The sequence below is a fragment of the Hirundo rustica genome, chromosome 2 (assembly GCF_015227805.2).
Source record: "Hirundo rustica isolate bHirRus1 chromosome 2, bHirRus1.pri.v3, whole genome shotgun sequence".
Lineage (NCBI taxonomy): Eukaryota > Metazoa > Chordata > Aves > Passeriformes > Hirundinidae > Hirundo > Hirundo rustica.
In genome coordinates, this window is record NC_053451.1 from 55,958,200 (window position 1) to 55,981,965 (window position 23,766).

At 40.9% G+C, this 23,766-nt stretch overlaps 1 protein-coding gene across 5 annotated transcripts; it reads right to left on the minus strand.

The window, feature by feature from the left end:
• Window positions 1–1,315: 1,315 nt before the first annotated feature.
• On the minus strand, window positions 1,316–13,607 carry SLC25A30 (solute carrier family 25 member 30). Of its 5 annotated transcripts, none has more exons than XM_058419502.1 (11): window positions 13,591–13,607; window positions 12,503–12,592; window positions 10,351–10,429; window positions 8,640–8,787; window positions 7,906–8,000; window positions 7,559–7,644; window positions 6,267–6,362; window positions 5,273–5,397; window positions 4,629–4,767; window positions 3,673–3,753; window positions 1,316–2,907 (listed from the first exon to the last, which is right to left on the minus strand). In XM_058419502.1, exons 2-11 carry the CDS (start codon window positions 12,521–12,523, stop codon window positions 2,866–2,868), a joined length of 912 nt encoding a protein of 303 aa, XP_058275485.1. In that variant the 5' UTR covers window positions 12,524–12,592; window positions 13,591–13,607; the 3' UTR covers window positions 1,316–2,865. The 5 variants fall into 5 exon arrangements, with proteins under 5 accessions (XP_058275485.1, XP_039912813.1, XP_039912810.1 ...); XM_040056879.2 differs by lacking the exon at window positions 13,591–13,607 and adding an exon at window positions 13,411–13,550; XM_040056876.1 differs by lacking the exon at window positions 13,591–13,607 and adding an exon at window positions 13,179–13,232.
• Between the last annotated feature and the right edge of the window lie 10,159 nt (window positions 13,608–23,766).

Below are 23,766 nucleotides of genomic sequence, written 5' to 3' on the forward strand. Positions count from 1 at the left end.
AGCGGGGCGGCGCTTCCGGGGGAGGCTCGGAGCGCGCCGCGCCGCGTCGCGTGGCAGCGGCGTCATGGGCACGGGGCAGAGGAGTGCGTCATGAGGGACGGCCGGCCGGGATGGCGCCCCCTGGCGCGTGGGAGGAGCGCGGGCGGCGGCGGCCCCTCCCGCGTCCCCAGGTGAATCCACGGGATCACAGACTCGCCTGGAAAACAACTCGCATCGGCCAGGCCAGCCTGTGACCGAACGTCACCACGTCAGCCAGACCACGGCACTGAGTGCCACGTCCAGTCACTCCTTAAACACCTCCAGGGACGGTGACTCCACAGCACCCCTGGACAGCCCGTTCCAGTGTCTAATGACCCTTTCCGAGAAGAAACTCCCCCAATATCCAGCCGAAACCTCCCCTGGTGCAGCTTGAGGCTTTGTCGTCTCATCCTGTCACTGGTTTCGAGGGAGAAGAGACAGACCCCACCCGGCCACAGCTTCCTTTCAGGCAGTTCTAGACGTGATACGATCACCCCTGAGCCTCCTCTCGTCCAGGCTGAACACCCCCAGCTTTCCCAGCCCCTCCTCACAGGACTTGTGCTCCAGACCCTTCACCAGATCCACTGCCCATTCCTGGCCACACTCCAGCACCTCAATATCCTTTCCCAAGCGTGGGGCCCAGAACTGGACAGAGCACTTGAAATGCAGCTTCAGCAGTGCTGGGTACAGGAGCACAAGCCCTGCCCTGGTCCTGCTGGCCACGCTACAGGTGATACAGGCCAGGACAGCACTGGCCTTCTCAGCCACCTGGACAGCAGGCTCAGCTGAGATCCTGAACTACTCTTTCACTGTTTTGCTGCCTTTGGGGCTTAGCAGTCAATTCCAGTCCATTTTATCCAGCTAGCTCTCTGCAGCTTTCCCACAGATTAACCGGTAGAGTGCAGTTACTGACGTTCTAAACTGGCCGATTTCTCATCCTCCTCAGAGTTAGTCCATGACCTCTGTCCTACCACCCGTGATCTCAAAAAAATCCACTCTGCTTACAAGTGTGATAAACTTATTCTGTTACTACACAAAACTAAGCTGATTGGTCTGTTTCAGAAATGGTTTTGCTGTTTAAGGTATGCCAAAGAACAGCAAAAACCTGTGGTCAGTGCATGTTATTCAGTCACAAGTCATAGGAACACAAGCTTTTAGCTACAAGCAACTTGAGTATGCTTTGGCTAAATAACCAAGAACATGGAACAGTTCAATGCCAGCAACAGCTTTCCTTCATTAAGCAAGTTGAAGTATTTGAAACTTCAAAACTGAAAGCAGTTCTAAGTCATCACACTTTATAATATAATGCTTTTAATAGGCTTGAAAATGTAAAACATATACTTTGCTTACATAGCATACAAAAATATTTACAATTCTTTTATTAAAGCACAGAAACAGTTGTAAGGGAAAACACTGCACATCAGCATACCCCTATATATAGAAAATGTTTTACCTTAGGAAAGAAAGTGCCTTGTGCATTTAAAAAATCTATTTGTGAATTCAAAATTAGTAATTTTAAGTAAGTATGGCAATTTTGATATCACAATGAAACTTCTTTAAGTGGAATGCATGATTGAAAAATGTGTAAAAGATTAACACAAGGCCACAAAAATCCAGAGTTATGGATCCTGCTTTGCTGCCCTCTGTAAACACAGAAGATCCATCCTACGACTTGCATTTCACATATTCCTTTTTCCTGGAATTCAACAACAGCACTTAAGAAGTTTGATATAATTGTTGAGTTAATGGCCCTGAAGATTTGCTATACCTTTTAGCCTAAAGGTAATGTTTATAGAAGCTGTGATTGATTTCTACATCAAGTGTTTTCCTTGCATGTAACAGCAACTTGAGCCTCTTTGGTATATGAAAGTGTTCACTAGTTCTGGACATGGGAGTACTTTTAAAGAAGGAAAGCAGTCTTTATAGTAGATTCACTTTTGGAGGGGTTGGTTCTTGTCACATAGGCACCCACATGACAAACCCTGACTGCTCTGTGTAAAGCAGCCAGTAACCAATATTTCTTCCCAAGGATGGAAGAGGCATGGAAAGTTTCTCTGCAAGATCAGCAGATGGGCATGAACTTTTCTGAACTTCATTCCTACTTGCAATTTCGATATGAATACATTGAAGAATCACTTATGCTGAAATCAAGAATTATACATGGGAAGAAAAAAAAAAAACAACCAACTTTCTTCAAGTTAAGCAAAACTGTCAACTGTGGCAACCACACTTGCTAATGAAGCTGTCTTATTCCCAGAAAGTTATGCAGACATCTCAGGACTTAGAACACAGAAAAGCTTCAAAACCAGAAACAGATTTTATACTGCAGCAGTTATTTTGCCAGCCTGAAAGCCAGCAAAGATGTCTTGTAACACTTCCAGTTAACTGGAAGCTTTAAGCTATTACAGTCAAATTGTATACATTTCTGAAAGCAGGAAAAACCCAGTTCCTTGGTTCTGCTTATCTTCCCTTACAGAAATACTTCTTTCCTTTACAGAAATATTTTTCTTTTCCTTCCTTTATGGAAATATAGAAGAAAAAACCCCTGTTCTTCAACTCTTATAAAACACTATGCTTTGAGACTCAGAAGGATGAAGTTGCTTTGCAGACCTTTACATTCAAGAACATTGAAACAGTTGACAGAAGGTATTCCACTGTGTTTGGTTCAGTCTGAAAAACAGTGCACATCTCCATGTGCACAAACCATGGTTACAGGAGCCAGTTTGCCTTAAAATCACTCCCAGGTTCTTCTCACTCAGCCTTGCAGTGACCCCTTCATCAAGACAACTTGCACATTCTCTAAACTCATAGAGTACATTAACAGAATTCTGTATACAGCTCAGCGTGTCAGGCATCCAATTTCTTCAGCTGTTCATATGTCAGGAAGAACTGGCACAGCTGATTAAGGAAAACTGTTTCCTGTTCATGCAGTGAAGACTGGTCACTACACTACTGAAGGTCAGCTGCATCTGAGTGCAGCTGTGTTCCAGTCCTTGTTCCTTTCTATGCCATGCTGCAGGTTGGCCACTTTTTTACAAAATACTAGGTAGAACAACAAAACTTGCTTTAAGGCTGGGGATACAAATTACTTTCCCATCCCTGTTCCTCAGGATCTTAAACCCAGGAGTGAGGAGGTAGGACAATACTGCAAAATCCCTTAGAGTCTTTACTCACTTATCTTTGATGTGCTAAAGAAGGTTTGTTTATTGTAAAAAACATTTCTACCAACCCACTCCCCAGGGTTGGTAGCTGGCTCTTTAAACAAAGCCAAAATTGTGAGACTATGATACCAAAAAAGATTGCATCAGTAACTGTCAAGAGTTTCCCCAGTTCTGGAAATAGCCCCTATTTCTAATTCACCTGGTGAACTCTGATTAAAACTAGGCTCAAAGGAATTGGACAGGTATGAAATTGGAAGAACAGAAAATTATTTTTTAATACCATATTTTAGTATTGACTGTGTGAATCAAAAACTAAATCTGACTGGAAGCAGTTGACTGAAAAAAACCCTGTCAACTGCACAATTTTCCATTCATTAAAAAAAGGAAATATCTGTGCTGATATGACACTTCCCACACAGAGTAATTCTGTAAAAAACAATACTTGTTGTTGTATGGCTAACGTAGTAGTTTTGCACACCTGTGAAAAGGATACAATGATATTCCAAGGACCAAGTCTTAACCAGTTTGGCCAAAACCCTTTATACAGAGCAAAAAAGCCTTCATTCTTCCATGTCTAGGAAAAAAAAAAAAAAAAAAAGAGGAAAAAAAAAGATAGAAAAAAGAGGCATAACAAGAACAGACTTATGTAATTCTTTTTTAGTGAGAAATCCAGACAGCATCTCAGCTAATAAGACTGCACCAGACAAGGGGTACCTGTAACCTTAATTTAAATTTATTGTCTGCACGGACAAAGAAATACATTTCATTAGATGTAAATTTGCAGTTCACATTTGGCAGCCCCTCAAAATTTGCTCCAATGTAAACATGTAGCTAACATTTGCGAGTCCCTTGAAATATTTCAGTTTGCTTTATGCACCTCAAAAAATTTTCACTGGACAAAGTGACTTGGACTGTTCAGTCAACCATTGACAGCAGCAGCTTACTATCCATTCTTCTCCATATAAAAGGCCATCATAGGCCCACTTCATACCAAAGAAACTTAAGAAACCAAATCAAAGTAATCAAAATCAGAGGCTGACCTTGCCTCTGGTTGTATTAGGCTTTCCATTATGCAGTAAGCAACACAGAAAACCACCTGCTCCAGAAGATCTTGTTCTTCAAGGACTGTTCTATGAAATAATCATTTCCTGTCAGCCTGACACAGTGTAAAGTTGAGCAGGAGAGAGTGCTGCTGAGAGCCACTCTCCTCATCCAAGCACCCAATGGAAATAAGGTTCTACAGCAGACAATAACTTTCTTCCTGCCTTTCTGTCAAGACAGTAGATGTTTTTCACACTTGAGTGCATTACTGACAGCATTGTCCTTTTAAGCATTATGGCAAAAGGCATATCTAAGTTATTAGGGAACACAGAACAATCTTGAGCTCTACAACAAAATCATGGCTTCATGGCAGCAGTTTCTATTTATGATGATACATGAACTACTTACCTGTAACAAGCAATCCAAAGTGCCCTTGTAGGCTGAGTGTCCCCCATGTTTTTGGCTTTTCTGATTCATCATGCGTGTTCTTACAACATCAACTGGGTTGGATGCAAGGGCTCCAGCTAACCCACAAAGAAAACTGGAACTAGTAAAAGAAGGGTTTAATGAAATCTGCTCTACCACAGAGATGTACAAGAATTTCCCCTTCCCAGAAAACACACAATAATAATGACTGTTTAATGTTTTTAGTTGAAAATTAAATCAGCTAAATGGATGTGAAAAGTTACTTTTCATTTACTATAAAAGTGTAGTTTTGAAGACTTGCCATGTAGCCCTTACACACAGTATGCTTGAAAAGATGTTTGTGCCCCTGGGAATAATATTTTACTGTAAATTTCTTCTAACCTCAATTTGCACAGTTGAATGATTCAGACCACCCACAAAACAAATTTCCATGTTTCAAAAGAAGCTAAATCCAAATGCTAAATAAAATTAGCTTCCATGCTACCACTTGAGATGCTATTACATTAAAAGTTATACACACACCAGAAGTATATTTACATCTAGACAGATGATAGAAAATTCAAAAGACTCAGCTCCCCTGTAGAACTAACCAATCATGAGCTATACAACCAGTTACACAAACTTACAGGAAGTGAGTATATACTGTATCCCCCATATATCCAGACAAAATTATGTGCTTCTTGGTAAGGTCATACACTGGCAGCTCCACTCCAACAACAATAGCAGCTCTCTGTGCTGTCAATGATACTCCCTGGAAAAAGAAAGGAATATAGTTGAAGTTTAAATTCAACCTTTGTGCACTGTTAGAAAAGCCAAGCTCTTAAAATACAAAGCAAAACACCACAAATGTCTTGAAAACATTGCAAATTCAAATAAGGCTAATTAGTGTAAGTCTTAGATGTATGTGCTCCAAAACCACAAATTTGAAATAACAGCTAAATCACTTCTCCACACAGAATAGCAACTTCAGGTCCTTTAAGTTATTTTCTACCCCTGCTTAACATCTCAATTCTGGCATCAACAGTCAGCTCAAACCCCCAAACCAGTATTCCTTTGCTACTAGCTAAAAAACTGACAAAGTAAGGAAGAGGAACAGAAAACTGGAGATCAAGAAACTCTGTGAGAAAAGCATACTAACAGAAGAACATTATTTTCCAGCTGTTTATAAACAATTGTCCATTTTGGCCCTTCATTTATACAGTCATTGGCTGTAATTGGTCCAAGAGACAACCTGTAAGACTGAACACGAGAATTCCTGAGCTAGAGGGGATGCTCAATAGCTCCTTTGCTTCCAAATGTTCTTTAGCATAAGTTTTAAAACAGACAGAGCATACAGATTGAGAGGTGTCATGCAAAGGGTTGTTGAACTATTCCTAGAGCCAGTCATCCTAACTGAATCCCACATTTGTCTTCCCTCTCCTAAGTGGCAGCTAATCCTCACACACAAGGCTGGCTGTAACCCTTCACCAAAAAGCACAGAGATACAAGCAGTGAAGCAGTCATGACAAGAGACAGACATTACATCCTCCATATTTCAGCTGAGAACATGTAGGAATACATGACATTCAATTGAGCAAGGAACTGTAATTGAAGTGTAAGATACAGTTCAAAAAAACTTGCCTTCCATAATCCTTTAGTGCCTTCTTTTTGGTAGATCTGTATGAAGTTGCCCATCATTCCTCCTTGAATCATTCTACCTTGAGCTTGCATTCTGATCTGAGATTCATTTGAAGGTACAATTAAAAGATAAATACAACCAATAAAATAATAAAGCTAGATTAAACTATTAAGTTACAATTGCAAGTAGTAAAGTCAATTTCACTTTGAGTATAAAAGCAATAGCTGACATTATCACAACTATAGTGCAATCTTTTGCCTTAACTATCCAAACGCAGCTGCTAATTTTGAACAAGTATGTGGCAGAATTCTTAGCTGCATTAAGTCACTTCTATTTCTGTAGGGGTACACTGTTCCATTTAGATAAGACTGGCAGATGGGTTCTGCAGGATGCCCTTTATGGTGCTCTCACAGGAACATGTTGAAATGAAAGGTTAAAAAGATTAATGTTTCAGCCACTGAGAACCATGGTCTTCAACCCTGTAGATTTATAAGAACATCCTTAGGAACCTGCCAAGGTAACTACCAAATACAAGTTGTCAACAAGCGACTTGGTAAGTGGACATAATTTTAGGAAAAACTAATTGAAGCCACATTTGAAATACAGCTTATGTTTGAAATGCCACTACGTAACCCCAACTAGCACTATGAAAGATTATGCCTTTTAGTAGTTTCAGAAGAACATTGAGAGCTTTCTTGACTTCCTTTTCATTAGAAACAGCTGTGTAAGTCACAATCTCCAGTTTTATAAGATAAATACCATCAACTTTTTCAAGTAGCTGACTATGACTGAGCTAACAGATTCCTAAAGAGGTGATTGTTTCAGTAATTCACTTTGAATGACTGATGCTGGAACACCATTTCCTTGGAACACAGGTTTGCAAAGCCTCTATACAGTATTAAGCAATCAGAGTACAAGTAGCATTCATTGGAACTTTTGCCTCTGAATCAATCTTCACCTATTTTGAAGTCTAGAAACATCCAAGTGTAACAGTGTTACCAAGAAGGACGGATGAAATACACAGTGTGGCTTCCACACTAACACTACAGCATCAGTTACTCTCCCCCCGACACTGAAAATGTGGATCTAACTACCTCCCCAGCCTTCACCTCCCTAATGTGTACTTTCAAATCATTGGTATGGACCATGAGGTTCCAATAATTCAGGATGTTACTGATTTTTCAGAAAATTAAGAGATGAAAATAAATAGGGTTACAAAACAAATCCTGTATTCATCAGGAGACTCTGTTTTTACTTCAGGAGAGAACTAAAAAGACAAGATCTACATAATTACCTTTAAGACATCTGTAGGGTTGGCAATAGATGACGAGATTACTCCCGAAAGAACGCCACACAGAACATTCATCATGAGGGTTTCATCTGTTTCACAGATAAAGAGTTTAGTTGCAGATTTACCAGGCTTAGGACAGGATGATGCCTCTCCTCAGTTAACCAGAGAGTGCCAGTTATAGAAGCCATAAAACCTGTTTGGACGAGTTACCCTTGCTGACTAACTTTGTTGTAACTGGTATAAGGAATGTCTTCTAGGTAGACTTGTTCAAATGCTACAGTAAGGTACCAAATGGAAACAATCAGCTTCAAGAAAATCAGTCCTCAATCAAATAGAAAATAACCACTCACCTTCTGGATGCTCAACAAACATTCTTTTTAAGCTCTGGTAAGTGCCTATTTTTATAGTTCCATATGAAGCTTGCCGTAGCATTGCAGGAGCAATCCTGTAAAAACAAGCAGCCATAATGTTTATGCTCAAGATCTCAAAAACTAAACTCATCAGAAAATTCTTCCTAGGGCAGAGATATCTAGCAGACAAAGGGTTGTTCATTTAAATCAACAATTTAAACTCACTATAAACAAAACAAGCTTTGGAGCTTTTTAAGTTTTGTGTTTTGGTTGGGGGTTTTTTGGTTGTTTTGTTTTATTTTAATAGAGCCTGCAAGAACATGAATGAACTGTGAAGGAATTATTACTATTAGACCATGCTTCAACTTGTAATCTATAAAATAGCTGGCAGTCATGTCTGAAATGTGGTTCCCCCCCTTCCTACATGTTTTGAAGAAAAGCATGCTCATATATAAAGGTAAATTCAGCTTTAATGCTGAGAGATGAAACAACCACAGCAGCAGTGCAGAGAATTACCTTAGGTTAGCTATGCTGTTCCATGTAGGTTTTGTTGTGTGAGGGTTGTTATGTTTATTTTTTAACATGAAATGCTATGGCAGTGTGCAGCACTGAAGGTATCAAAGCTGTGTCTTCCAACTTCCAGATTAGGACTAGCCAAAAATTCACATACAGTGGGCTTATACTTTTATCAACAGAGTGTTCAGAAGCCATTGCTGCAACTCAGTTCATCTTACCCAGAGTATAAGGCTTTCAATCCTTCTTCTCTGCATATTCTGACCAATGCATGCACCATTCCACGGTAGCGGATCTCTTTGTATTTGGCATCATTAACTTGACCTTGAACTTGGAGACGTGTTTTAGTCAGATCAATGGGGAAAGTACCTTAAAGGAAAATCAGTGAGAAAATTAATGCAGTACCTACCTAACCAAAGATAACAGACAACATCATTCAAGAAACTGCAACATTTATTATGTATCATACTATATAAAAGTACTCCCATGGGAAAGAAGCCTTTCTTAGCAAGACTTTCTTTTAAAGAAGTGATTCACATTCTATCACCTTGGTTCTTCCAAAGGCCTGTCAGAGGCTCTGTCTACCTCCTGTGTTTACATTCCACATTCTCTATATTTTCAGGCAACACAGCATTGCTTGGTTGTAAGCAGCCACACTGAACAGGACTTTGCAATCCCAATCAAGCACTGAGTTTGCACGTGTATTCCTCCAACACCTTTGAAGAGGATGTCACTGAAGGCAAATAAATTCTGTAGGACATGCTATACAGAGTCTGGCCTAGTATCTGAAAAAAAAATAGCAGCAGTACCTATTTTGTGTAGTATTACTGCTTTTCTGTAGCCTACTGTTATTTTATGTTCACACCATATTCTCCATGCTCCCCTTATGAAAGGATTCAGAAACCATATCCATCTGTGAAAAGGATCACCTCAACATTCCATACTCACCTAAGCACTAACAGGAGTCAGAATTAAACACATCTATTCAAATGAGGCTTACCAGACAAGCAAAGCTTTCATGAATTGTTTGTCTTCCTCAAAAGCTTTTGGAATTATTGGCCACATTCAGTCAAGTCAAATAATGACAGGTTTCAATTGCAAGTTTGCAGAAATTTCTTAAGTAAAAATCTTTCCCATCCCTGGAATCATTCAAAGTCAGACTGGACAAGGCTTTGAGCAACCTGATCTAACTGAAGATGGCCCTGCTCAAAGCAGGGGTGTTGGACCAGATGACTTTCCAACCCAAACTACTCTATGAAAACAAAATAGTTTTAAGTGTCATTTTATACTGCAACTACTTTACTAGATAGACCTTGCATGCAAGTCCACCACATGCCCAATCATGTCCTGCTACAATGAAAATCCTTTATTTTCATGTACATGCATTTCAGATACAACTTTAAAAATATGTTGATGTTTTATGTTTGCCTTTTAGAGCAGGCCTAAAACATCAGATGCACTGTCTCACTACAGCAATTATTCTGTGTTGCTCACTATTGAATTTAAGTGTCCAAATCTAAGCAGCCACGTACGTTCAAGAAAAGATAACAAACTGATAGATAAATGCCACACAGATACTCAGTAAAGCTAAGAGAAATTTACAAGTTAAGAGTATAACTTGTCTACTGCAGCAAAACAGAAGCTGTATCTACTTATGACCACTGTATAGGAACAGATCAAACAAATACCAAATAATAAAACACAGAAGCAAAATATGTATAAAAAAGGACTCACCAGGGATGAGAGCTTACAGACACAAGTGTCCTGACAGTGCAACAGAGATCATAGCTACTCTTCAGTCAGCATTAAGCAAAAACCTCTGTGCTGCAGACCACCACATACTGTATCACTGGCAGCATGGAACCAAACTTGTTTTACATAAAGACTATCCAAGTAAAGAAAATCATGTCAATAGTTGAAGCAAACGCTTACCACATTCTGCAGTGATTGACGCTAAACCTCCATAGATAAAGGGCTTCCAGTTCAGTGCTGGCATTATTGGTTCCTCTTTCTGTGAAAGAGGAAGATTTAATACTACTATAAGTTTATGTCAAATATACATGCTGACACTTAGTAAAAACTTAGTGCCTGGTCCATTTAAAAATGGGCCTTTCAAACATGAGTAAAGAGTAAAAAGATCATAAGATTTAAAAAAAAAAAAAATACTTTTGACAATTAGAAGAAAGACAGGAATACTGTAGAAAGATAGAAATACCATAGATTTGAACCCAGATGCCATAGAAAGGCATCTAGGCTCAAATCAGTGTTTGCTATGTGTTTGGGCCACCACTCTGCTCACCATGAAAGGTTAAAGCAGTTTGTTTCCCATGCACAATGTTAAGGAGCACTGCAGTGAATAGCCTCCAAGCATTTTTACCAAGCTGAACTAGTTTGACTACATCCTGCAGTCATTACAGAACTTCCTTTTTTCCAACATTATTTAGCACGAGATAAGCCAGTACACTTGGACAGAAAATAAGGGTGCATATATCACTTTGCTTCCATTCAGACCTATTTCTGCTACTAGTGTTCACAATACTCAATCTTGTGAGCATTACATGAAATGTGTCAATTAAGTGAATTTGACAAAGTGATCACAATTCATAATTAATTATAGCATATGCTTTACAAGATTTTAAAGTAATCCAATTATATTAGAAAAGAGATAAGAGCTTCAAAACCCAACTAGTCCAGCCAATACAAGATTACCCTTCCTAAAAGCAAACACATCTCTCAACATCTTATTTTTCCCCTTCCTCAGAATAGAAATAGTTTTCATTCCCCATTTTCTATCATATCCCCCTAAACATTGCATTCTACAGTTATTTTTGCCAAATAATTTTATGGAAAAATTGTACTTGAATATACTTCCCTTGGCACTTACCCCCTATTATTCTGCTTAATCACCCATAGTGCCCATCTGGAAAGTACTACAAATACACCTGTCAGTTAGCCCTGCCTTTTGTACAGCTGAACCTTCTTTAGTCACTTCCTCTAGAAATGCCAATAACTCAGCACCTAAGTGAATTTTCAGAATTGCAGACGCTCAGCAGGCCTGAACAGTTTATGCAGCTCTAGTTTTCCTTTTATCATCTTTACTTCATGATGAGTTACCTGGGTCTTCTGACACATGAGAAAAAGAAAGAAGCTAAAATCACACAATTTCACATACTCAATACCAACATGCAGAGAAATCCATCTTACTCTTTAGACTGCAGCAAAGAACAGCATTAATGGAGTAAAAAAAAAAAAAAAAAACACAAAAACAAGCAAACAAAAAACTAAAAACAAACAAACAAAAAAAAAAACAAACACCAAGGAAAAGGCAACTGAGGTCACTCCACTATACCACCAGAAAGAGTGCAGTACAGAATGCCTGGACACACAGGCTTAGACCATGCCAGCTTTTCAATACGAAAGAGGCAGAGCCACATGGATATGACACTGTGTCAGAGAGAGGCCAGTTTCAGTTCCAAGTTCCTCATAATCCTGTTCTGCCATGATTATTGGCAGATCATTTCACTAACAGAGATAAAGACAAGCTCTGTTTATTCATTGTCCAGTACAGACCTGATCTTTACTCCTGAGAAGCTCATCAAAACTGATAAGTTAAGCCCCCCCCACCATATTAAAACAAGTTTTCATCTATCACAAATACCGTAACACAAATAAAAGTAATATAGATCCTTTTCTGTTTGTTTCCTATTTCACACTGCCTAGGCAATGAAGGCTACTCACTTTTCCTATGTAATTCTGAGCATGGTGAAATAAAGTTTTCAATTTGCACACATATTTAGAAATATTAGTTGAAGCTTCAATATGTAAAAAGGATACCCTAATACAAAAATTTTATAGCACACTCTTCCTTTGACAGATCCCAAGCTGAAGGTCAAGGTCTCTACATCTTTCAAGTCTCATCTCCTGCCAGTATGCTAAACTAACCGTATGAATCTTTCAGCTTCTAACTTCTAGCCCCCTTCTTCTAGATTCCCACACTTTAGGAAGAAGAATGAAGAAGAAAAAAATAGAGCAAAGAGGGAGAGTTTTTCCTCAGAAAAAAAAAAAAAAATTAAAAAAGACACACCATCCAGTAATTTCGCCCCATGGCCTCAGATGTTTCATTTCCTGCTTATATTCCAAGTTCTTGGTTTGCTTCTTAGTCAGAACTTCTTCCCTATATCAATAAAAATAGTAAGCATCTCCTCAGAAGAATTCTGTATCAGATGAGTGGCAAACTAGTTAAAAAGAGAATCCAGCCATCATTATATAAAAAATTAAGGTCTCCACTTTTACTAGAAAGACACTGTCTTTACAAAATAGCCATTGCCATACCCTGAACATCGACGATGACAGAAGGGATACTCAACCCGAAAGGACACTGGGTTGAATTAGTACAGATGCATCCACGCACTTTCTGCAGAAGTCAGAAGAGAATCTTCTTTCTTTTAACCACAGCGTGACTGGACTAAACCCAAAAGCACGGGTTCCATAAGAGAACCAATCACTTAAATAGCTCAATATTACCCCAGTGGAGAACAGGCTAGAAAAGTCACACATCGAGTTATATATTAGCTGAAAACATCGCTAACGTATTAGGCACACTGTATTCCTGAGCTCATAGTAGTTTTAACTAACTAAAACGGATTCGGGTCTAGGGAGGCAACAGCGACTGTATAAACTACACACGAAAAATGGTCCCCCATCCCCCAAGACCTGAGGGCAGCAGCCGCCACCGCCTGCCACTCACCACCGTACCGTACCCTGCCCGAGCCCCGCGTCCCGCCGCGCCGACCGCGCCGCTCCCAGACCCCAGCGCCGCTCCCTGCGGCCGCGGCGGCTTTTGGGGAACGCGGGGCTCCGCCCCGGGGCGGGCTGGCCCGAGGGGCCGAGCCCGGAGCGGGGTGTGGAAGGGGTGGGTGCAAAGGCGCAGTTGGTTTGAAGGGCCCGACCGGCGGGCTGCGATTATCCGCGGAAAAGATTAACCACGCTGACCTTGCAATCAGAGGTCTCCCCTCGCCGCTGGCCTTGGGAGGCTGCTGTGCTGGCGGGGTAGGCTGGCATTTTCCATTAGCATTCCTGCTCCAGGAGAACGGAGCGGCTGTGTCGGGTGTTTCAGCGCTCCCCGGTTAACGAGCAGCTCACTCGCCCCGCAGGGTTTCTCCTCATCCTTACCTGTAAGGACATTAATTTTGCCCCTTTACGATCATATGGGCGCCTGTGCCGCCAGCGACAACCCAAGAGTACCTGGGCTGAGCTTTCCTGAGGCGGCACAGGAACCTTTACCTGCCGTGTGGCGGAACAGAAAACGGCAGGTGGGCTTAAATAGCCACTTTGCTCTTTAAAATACCCTCTTGAATATTTTTGGCAGAACGGTTACACAGATGATTCAGTAGTAGTAGTAGTATTACACAGTTCTGTGCCATTCCAGCTACGTTTCATTGTATTGCCAGGGCAGAAATTATGGATTCAGTACACAAGCTTTACAATGCTGTGTATTACATATCCAGCGCGCCTGTCCGTCAGGAAAGGAGCTATCCAAAAGGGCAGGTCTGGGCCGCTGTACAGGAGACAGTGACCAGTCCGTGGAGACTGGATGACAACCAGAACTTCCAGAGCCCAGGGCTCCCTGCGAAATAGTTGGAATCAGCTCTTTTGCTGCCCCTAAAGGCAGAGTGTTCTGGCAACTCTGTGCTTTCTGTTTCCGACTGAAGAGCTGCCAGGAGCGCTTGTGAGGACCTACCCCCACGGTGCAGCCCTGCTGCCGCTGTCAGTCCGCCGCCTTGCCGGCCGATGGCACGCCTTACCCCGGAAAGGGCAAAGCATCCTGCGGGATTGCTCCCCGCGCCGGTCTCAGGGCGAGGCTGGAGAGCCTTTATTTAAGCTTACTGGCTGGTGGAGAAAGGGATAAACACCTGCTCAGCCCTCATTAATAAGCCGGATGTGGCTTTGCATGCAATCCTCGATAAAACGTAAGGCATCCAAAATCTGAGTTCCAGTGTGCCATGAGTGCTTCATACAATGAAAATAATTCTCTAAAGTCTGCTACAGACTTCCCACAAATTTTACAATTCAGATGTTAAGGGATGGGTAGCCTACAGAGCTCATGCTCTAATCACAGTGTTGCAAAATTGTCTTTGCAGGTTGGCCTCACAGAACTTAGCTGCAAACTCCCACCTCAGGACTGGTATTCACATTCTAACCCCCTCCTGAAATTCCTAGTAACTGGCTAGTACTTTACAGGTTTTATATCTACAGCAAGTTGTAGTACGATCTTACTTGAGATAAACTTTGAACAGCTCCTTTCTTTCTTTTTGCACAGAGACCTTTTGGACTGATTCTAACATTGAGTAATTTTGCATTTTGGTGCACCCACTTTGGTTTCCTGACTTCTCAAATTTCTGCCTTCTTTTAAGAAGGACTTTAGTTCCACTCTGATCTTGAGTTGGGCAACTCCTTCTGCAGGCAAATGGGTTTTATTAGCTCTGATGAAAATCAGTTCCTGCTCACATGTTATATCTTGCACCCAATCACATTTCTTAAGTACCTAGTTCCTAGTTCTCAGCTGTGTACTTCTGAATACAGAAGAATTCAGGTTTTGTTACCACCAGTGACTTTTGCATGGGTCCTCTGAATAACATCTTCTGTTCTGTTCTCAACCAGTTCATACTATGTATAAGGTACTTAATGCTTTTGGCAACAGACAGTGGACTACTTTTGGCAAGCTGCCTTGAGCCTGGCATCTACATCATACCAGCATTGACTTAGGTGCTCAGCATCTTTCCACATGTGCTACGGATTGCACAGTCTTACAACGACTTTATCCAAGCGCCAGTTCTTTCCCAATGGGCTGTATAGGGCTGCAGTTTAATTAATTCATTCCCAGACCCCTAAACTTACTGCTCCTAAATCTCCTCACACACTTTTTGGGGTTTTTTTGTAAGCAAAAGAAGACAGCCCTCAAACCATTTTACCAGAGACCTCTGGTTTTTTGTGCATTCATTCCTGTTTTGCTAATTCCACTGCTGCTAAAAATGGAAAATCATTTCACTTCTGGTTTCTGCAGTGGTGAAGACAGTTTTGCCAAGTCTCCTACTGCTTAAATGAATGGTTAGTGGAGAGACACAGATGGCTACAGGTATTGTTCAAACTGCCTTGTCCTTTTGTTGCTAGCTGTAACCACTGGAGACTTACCTTTTTGCCTTGGAAACTTCCACAATTATTAGTTAGATAATTGATTTGCATTTTTCATGTTCCATTGGCTTTGTGCTGAAAGCAAGTCTAGGACATGCGAGTCAAGAACTCCCTGCCCTGACACAGCCTCCTTACCTTCAATTGTTTGCACTTTCTCCCTGAAGAGCATTTCATCTGACTCTCAATCATATAGATACTCGGTGTGCTCTGGGCATGTGTGAAAATGTAAGACATAATCAATAGTACTTCCATTGCATTTGCCGGGGGCAAAGCCTCAGCCTAGAGCACTCATCCAGCTATGTGTGGTGCATTTCAGGAGGGCTGTGGTGGAGAGCTAGGAAAATAGGGCTAGGAATACAAAATACATTCTGTAAGAAAAAATTGAAAGAAATAGTCTTAAAAAAAGATTAGGATAACATAATCTTCAAGACTGAAAGTTATCCATTAAGAGGAACTTAATTATTTGTTCACCACTTATATTAGGCATGGGACAGACTTTCTAATGGTGTGGACTGTGCTAGATGAGACTGACTGTGGAGTTTGCAGCACCTTCATCATCACAAACTTTTTAAAACGGTTAAGCAGCTGTTTTTGAGATGTAATTGCAATCTGGATTACCCAGCCCAAGCACTGGGATGGACTGTCAAGGATCATTTTAGCCCTTTTTTTCCGTAATTTGTCAATGACATTTCCTCCTCCAGCTGCTAGCATATGTCATGTACAATGACAAGACAACTGAAGTTTCTAACTTAGTGACAGAATCTACTGTGCAGAAGTCAAGGAGAAAGGAAAGTGAAATCAGGAGTAAATGTTGTTTTGTAGTCTTTTTTTAATAAATATTTTTTTTACAATCTGATTTGGGCTCTGGCATTGGCAGGAGCCAAAGGTCCTTTTTTTTTTTTTTTTTTTTTTTTTTTTTTTTTTTTTTTTTTGTGGATATAAAAGGGTCATGTTATTTGTTTTTAATGGGTAAAGGGTGAAGGAACTTAGGGCAGGCAGGCTTTGAGTGGACGAGAGTCACACAGCGTAAGGTCCCAGCAAGGCAGTTCTAGTAAATGTAAACTTGTAAACCAAACAAAATTTTCTGAAAGTGTTGCAATCTTGCAGTAAGTCCTGGGAAATTGATTTGTCTTCTTTTCTGAGGCTCCATACAGAGATAATAATTCCTATGTATGTTGAACTTGATGTTATTTGAATGAGCAAATTAAAAGCTGCTAAAGTAGCTCAGATAGGAAGGCACTATAGGAGGCTTTTCACTACTACAAAACATTTTCCAACAGGTGATCCTCCAGATCCTTGCTAAATAAAGATCAGTCACAGTTGCTTCACAGAGGCTTTTGTCCAACATTGCACTGCACTGTACGGAGTAGCAACTGGAAGAAACAATGCCAATTTAAATGTTGGTAGATGCAACACGAAGAAAAGCAAACATTTTTCTATGTCCTACTAAAAATCAGACAGAATATGGTGTAAGCTACAGCCTAACCTTTCCCACAAGGGACATGATTCAATATTGAATGAATGACAGAGAGATTGATGTGGCACCAAATAACATCTCACATATGGTATGTTTTCTGCCACTTTTAGGACACCCCTGGCTGGTAGTACTCAATATCCAGGGATAGTAGGGAGCATCTCTTGGGGGAAACATGTATTTTTGGAAGCATCTGCTGGGGGAAATACGTATTTGCAGTAGAATATCCTTTGAAAGCAGAGTTGCAGTTGAAGTAGTCCTACGGTAAAAGAAACGGAGATGTGCTGGCAGGTGACCCCAAGCCATGTCCTTCACAGTGCAGGATTTAGGTTCATCAGAACATAGAACTGCCTATGTAGGAAAATTTCAAGCTTTTGGTGCTGTTACTTCTTAAAGGAGCCTCACTATTCTCTTTCCCGATTCCCAAGTTTTGGTGGTTTTCCTCTAGTGTTCACAGAACGCCTTGCACTAAGTCTTTACCCAAATAATACAGATTTTCTTCTGGTTACCCTGTCTGGCTTTCGCTATCAGCGTCTTGAATACCATTTCCTTTCTTTTAAATTTAAAAACGTATTTTATAAAATTTTGTCAGATGAAGCATTTAAGTAACTTCTTTTTTTATATAAAAAGTTCTGAAAAGGCAGGATGCTTCCTGAAGAAGTATTTTCCTGCTTTGCGGGCCTGCTGATCCACAGGATGACAACATCAGAACTAACACAATGTTTGGCTGAGATGAGTTGATTGCTATTAACCTTGAGCAAGACAGGTTGTTCTGCACAGCAGGGAAAAACAGCTGTAGGATTTTGTCCTTGTGGTAGTTGTCACAAAAAACACATCCTGAACAAGTCACTCAGGACCTTTAATGTGTAGTTGGGATTCCTTGCTGATGCTGCAAAGCAGCAGCCATGGATAGGAACTCAAACCTCCACTGCTCCTAGTAACAAAACCTGGCAGAGTGGGAAAACAATGGACTTTCAGAGCTGAAGAAGCACAGACTGCAGTGATAGACATCCTGGGTTTCCATGAAATGCAGCAGCTGACATGCTCGTGTCCCTCTGTTTCCCACAGTTATCCTTCCCTACACTTGGTTCAGTGGATGGCAGCCTTAGGAGGCAGCACCAGGGAGCAGAGCGATGTGCCTCACACCTGTAAAAAGGGTCTTTGTTCTGCAATCAGCACTGATGTAGCAGCTCATTGCCAAAGAGGCAGATGCTCCCTTACCTTCCCATATTCTCCTCCTTTTCCCAGAGACAGTTCTGGCCCTTTGCTCCAGCTGGTGATTGCTCTCATTTGACTCATGAGTGGCTTCAACTCACTAATTACAGAATGCACCCATCAAACCCCAGGCCTCTGCCAGCTGATGCAGCTGAACTGGCTTCACACTGGCAGCAGCACCAGTGCAACAGAAGAAGCAGCAGTGCATGGCTTGAAGTGGGTTCATCCTGTTGGAAGCATTGAAATATTAGAGTGTCTCAACATCTCACAGGACACAGCCACAAGTACCTGGCAGAGCAAAAATCTCTTGAGGGGTTGCAGTATGCATCCTGCCTTTAACACCCCATCCTATTTCCTCTGGCCTTCTGTCTGGCTTGCAGTAAGAGCAGGAGGTGGCATTAATGCCCAGACTTCACACAGTGTGCTGACAACTTTTTCTGACCTTCAAGGCCAGAGAACAGTGGCAAGGCAGAGCCACCTTTCAGCCTGCAGGCTGCCAGCTGGATCATGTGTAAAACCTCCTCAAAGAACTTTGGATGGCCTCCTACAACACAGCTAAAAATGCAGGGTCTCAGTCATGCCGAAGGGTTAGCCTTGTTTCAGCTCTAAGGCTGTGGGGAATCCATTAGTCCTGCCTAATCAAAGAACCGGCCTACAAACTTCCTTGTTTTTCATTTCAAATGCAAAGCCAGCAAGAAGACAGGCAGAAGAGAGACAAAAAAGCAATTAAGAGTAACAAAGATGAACAAGAGAAGATAGTGCAAATGAACATTGAGACAGGAGATATGAGAACAGGCCTGTATAAATGGTGCAGAGGGTTTTACTGGGGCTAGACTGTCTGAAATGACAACAGGGGGTTTTGTAAGTGAAAAGAATGAGTGATGCTTTGAAAACAGATGGTTTGCCAGTTCAGTGAGAGTTGCCATGAGGACTAAGACTTCTAGGGAGTTTAATCCAGAGGAAAGCACTACAGGTGAAAGCTACTTCTGACACTTTCAGGATTCTGAGAGAAGAAATGTTCTGAGGAAGGCATCTAGGGATTGAGTGATTGTCACCACTTCCTGGAGGAGGTGTTGAAGGATCCTGGAAGATCACAGCACTATGCAGTCTCACCTCAGGATACCCAGCATGGTCATCCTTCCAGGTTGCTTGGAGATTGTGAGAATCAATTTAGCAATAGATCATATACTTCCCCTTGGATGGAGTTAAACTTCATGGATTTGTAGTGTCTGTAAATTTTATAGGAAGCTAGCCCAGCTCTTGTAGTTCTTACACATCCCAGATTTTATGTGATTCCAATAGACACACTGTTTTTATTATTTTTTTATCTTAAATGACACTGCCCACCTGAAAGGTTTCTATAATGGAGGCAATTGTATGTGTATGAAAATGAGGTAACTACACAACTTTTGTTCCATATGTATCTCAGCAATATGTAAATGACAGCACTTTTTTCTTATGTTGATTTTTGCTGTAGACTCCATTGTAACACTGAATTTTGGAGATGATAAACAGGCTGTTCTCTATTTCTAAAATCTTGAAGTACAAAAGCAGTTCCAGAAATAGGGGAACCCCAGAAAATGGCTTTTGATCAGTAAGTATACAGCATCTGAAAGGAATGGGAGAGGTGAAAGTGTGAGCAATGAAATGTACAGTATAAATGATCTTACTCACTCCATACAATCCAGCACATGGTAGAGGCATTTAAATGGTGTGGTTAAAGACTAGATGGGGAAAGTAACAGTGGTGTGCAGACTCCTGCAGCTGCATCTGGTTTATCTGAACAGAACTCAGCAAGTCTCTAATCAGCAAAAAAGATCATAGTTTAACCACTGCCCACGTCACCAGTGGAGAAGGAATTAACTCCCAAACCAAGCTCATCTGACCATGTTAGCACATAGTTACGTGTCTGTCTTTTCCACATCAAAGTTAACATACTTGACTTCACAGATTTCAAATACCGGATTAGTTGTGTCCCAAAACCCCTCTAAACTTAGCCAAACACAGGCTTCTGGATACCAGTCCAGAAACATTTGAAAGCATTTTCTTAAATTTTGCATTGTGATGTATTTGCCTAACAATTGTGATAGGAGACAGAGCTGCAGCAGGAGTGAGACCTTCAAAACTTCCTTTACATGTTGCCGGAGGACAGCATTAGGAATGAATTCTTGGCATGCTGTCAGAAGTGCAGAACTTGCAGCAGGAAAATCAGAATCGGGACTCTTATGATCAAAGCTGTTCTGCCAGTGCTGCAGATGTTTTGTTTTGCTGTTTTGCATTAGAAACAATGAACAATATTTTTGCATTTTCATTAATTAACATTCTTGGTCAAAATCAGTTTACCCAGAAAGCTCAACTGAATAGCCTTTGGGGTTTTTCCTATTAAATCTTCTAAATCCACTGCAAAATACATCAGTTCTCTGGAAAAAAAAAAAAATGTTCAGGCAGGCCACAGCATTCTTGCTCCTATTCACTCTCTCAACAGTTCCAGCAACCCCAGAGTGTATTTGCAAGGTTTGGAGGTATTTGCCATTTGCTGACAAGCGGCAATGGCATCAGGCCCTGGAGTTTCTCACTGATACTCTGTTCTTTCTCCTTTATTTTCCCTGTTTTGTTTACTTCAAATGCACTGAAACAAATGGCCATATAAATGTTAATGAATTACAGGCTCATTAATCAGACCTGGGTTTGCTTCCAAGTTTTAGCTGATCTCTCTCAGCCTTGTGAGCAATGTACTATGAAAATTCTTGAAAAGCCGGTTTAGTTTCAGAGGGTGGTGGTGGGATGCCGATTATTATTTTGTAATGTTCTCAGACTATAACTTTTAGTGTAGTAAAAATGGGGGGAAAAGCCTTGAATGAAAATCAAGAGCAAAATATTCCTGCAAGGAGACTGACTGCTCATCCTGAACCAAGGGTCTGATCTTCCAATATTAGGCGAGATACAGTAATGTCGAAATACTCCATGTGCACCATCACTTAAGATGCTGCTGCAAAAGATGTGGCTGAATTTATGAAGTAGATGATCCTGTGTAGTCTACATTACACCTAGAGACATCCTGTGACACTGGCAGTCAGTATTGCACTGTAAATGCAGAGATGTGTGTTCCAACAGTGCTCTGAGCTCACAGAGGCTCTGCTCTGCCAATTCGAGTTGACTGTGGCCATTGGGGTGAGGAGTCAATGGTGCAAGGCACAGTTGTAGTCACTCCACATTTTTGATGACTGAGGTTGGCTGGTTTGATTCATACTTAGAGGTCAGTCCAGATCGGCTCCAGTGCATCTCAATTTTAAAATCTTCTGGAGCACAGACTGAAATGTTTTCCATTTCCATCACAGAACACACACACAAATAGAGACTCCAACCCACTCCCAACCTTACCTCATGAAGAGGTGCTTGCAAACATGAACCTTAGAAAGTACAGCCAAAAGGGCAGTCAGGAGCTCTATGGGACAAGTAAAAAGATTATAATAAATGTCCTTTGTCAGAACTGCATCTTAGTTTTCACTGCCTCTGCTTTTAAGCCCAGATTTGAATGTCTGAACTTTTCCTCACATAGCCTATGACAGAGCCAGTTTGTGCCAGGTTCCAAAATCAGCTCTCAGAGACCTTTCCTGACCCCAGACAGGACCCAGAGCAGGCAGTGTGGCCTTACTGTGGGGTCACCCTGTGACCATGTATTAAAAAATAATTATTTTCTTTTTTGCCTTTCACTTCTGCAATTACATGAATGTTTAATTTCCTCTTACTATACAAAATTAACATAAGAATTGGTGTTTGAACTAAGTCGAAACAAAGCCATGATGTCGCTTGCCAGACCATGGAAAATAAAATATTGCTCTGAAAATCACAGCTCTTGTCTTGCAAACTACATGATTAAAAAATATAACAACTACAGCCAGCTCAATATTACTACTGTATCACACAATAGGCAAAACTAGAACTCATGAATTCAACAGTCTTTAGCTCTCACATGTCTACTGGACATTTGCTTTAAAAGATCAAAGTACTTTCTCCATTAATTCAATATGCAAGTCCAGGTCTGCAGTATATACAGTCCGTAGCTTTCGTATTTTTCACATAAAAGTTACTTTTTATATATAAGCTAACGGTAGTTAACATTGTGTGCATTTTTGTATAGTTTTTAATCTTTGAGATCGATAGATATATAGATGATAATGTATTGTTTAAATGTTGTGGTGATAATACAAGTCTGTCTTTCTCCTCTTCGTGCCTTTCTAATAAACTCACAGATATTCTTAGTTACAGTTTTTAAACCAGTAGGTCTTTCACATTAATGATGTAAAAAACCAAATAAAGGACTTCAGAACTCTGAGTATGACTGAAATTGCACTGACCATGAAAAAAGGCTGTAACAGTGCTTGATGCTGTTTACATCTAGAGCTTGAACAAGAGGGTGCAATTCTTACGTGCTTTGTAATACTCAGTCTTCTTCCTCAAGGCCTTAAAGGGATCTCATCCCACAGACTGCACTTCTGAGCTGTTAGCAATGAGTCTTCAGGATATTTCTGTGTGGCCTGCTACTGCCCACATGTGCACATTATGAATCAAGGGACTGAAACCAAAAATGGAAATCCAAACTCAGTGCCAAGAGCAAGACCTGAGCATCACGGGAAGATCTTGCCCCCACTGGGAAGAGGAAAATTACTTTGATTCCTAAAAACACACTTACAGACTTAACCCTGAACACCCTAGAAAGCAGCATGGCTCCAGCAGGGCTGGGACATGGGAGTTCCCCACTGTCAGTCAAAAACTCAGCCCTTTTTCATGCTTCTCTTTCAAGATTAACATTTTGTAACTTTGGCCAAATGCCACACTGTGAAACAAGCCTTGTACCTCTCTGTAGACAAAACTTCAGCGTCAGCACCATTGAAATATCATGGCAAGATCTCAGGTTCTCGCTATCCCTCCTGAATATCCATGATCTCCACTGTTTTGTTTCCCTGCCTATGGAAATAAGTAATAATTTGTTACCACTGCATTACACCAGAAGAGAAGCTATGAATGAAGAAACACACTTGGTCAATATAACTACCAACCATCATGGCTGTGTTTGGGGATGGAGAATAAAATCAGAAATCAAGGAAATTATGAAAAATAATTTTCCTGGTCCTTAATTTTCAGTGGGCTACAAAAATCAGAAGATTCAGCCTTTATGTTTGCACTTTTCAAGTAAAATGTTAAAAAAAAAAAAAAATCATGGCCTGAGCCTTTGTCTGCCTAGGTCAGACTCCAAGTAGTAAAGATAGCCACAAATGATCAGGTTGTTCCTCTGAAAAAGATGACCCTAAACTTATGGAGAAATTGCTATTTTTCTGTCTGTATTTCTTGTGTGAAGCATGTGACTGAGGGCTTTGGATGAAAGCCAAGTCTTTAAATAGCACTGGCCACCAGCAGAAATCCAAAGCAGTGGATAGTAAACTCAGATTAACTCAAAAAGAAAGAAA

What these genes read in the sequence shown, in the direction of transcription:
- SLC25A30 (XM_058419502.1), bottom strand. Translation starts at nt 12,523, where the DNA reads ATGGGGCGAAATTACTGGATG. An exon ending in GTCAATCACTGCAGAATGTG is followed by an intron (nt 8,788 to 10,350) that starts GTAAGCGTTTGC and finishes TTTTCCTTTAAG; the next exon opens with GTACTTTCCCCATTGATCTG. An exon ending in TTGAAAGCCTTATACTCTGG is followed by an intron (nt 8,001 to 8,639) that starts GTAAGATGAACT and finishes TTGTTTTTACAG; the next exon opens with GATTGCTCCTGCAATGCTAC.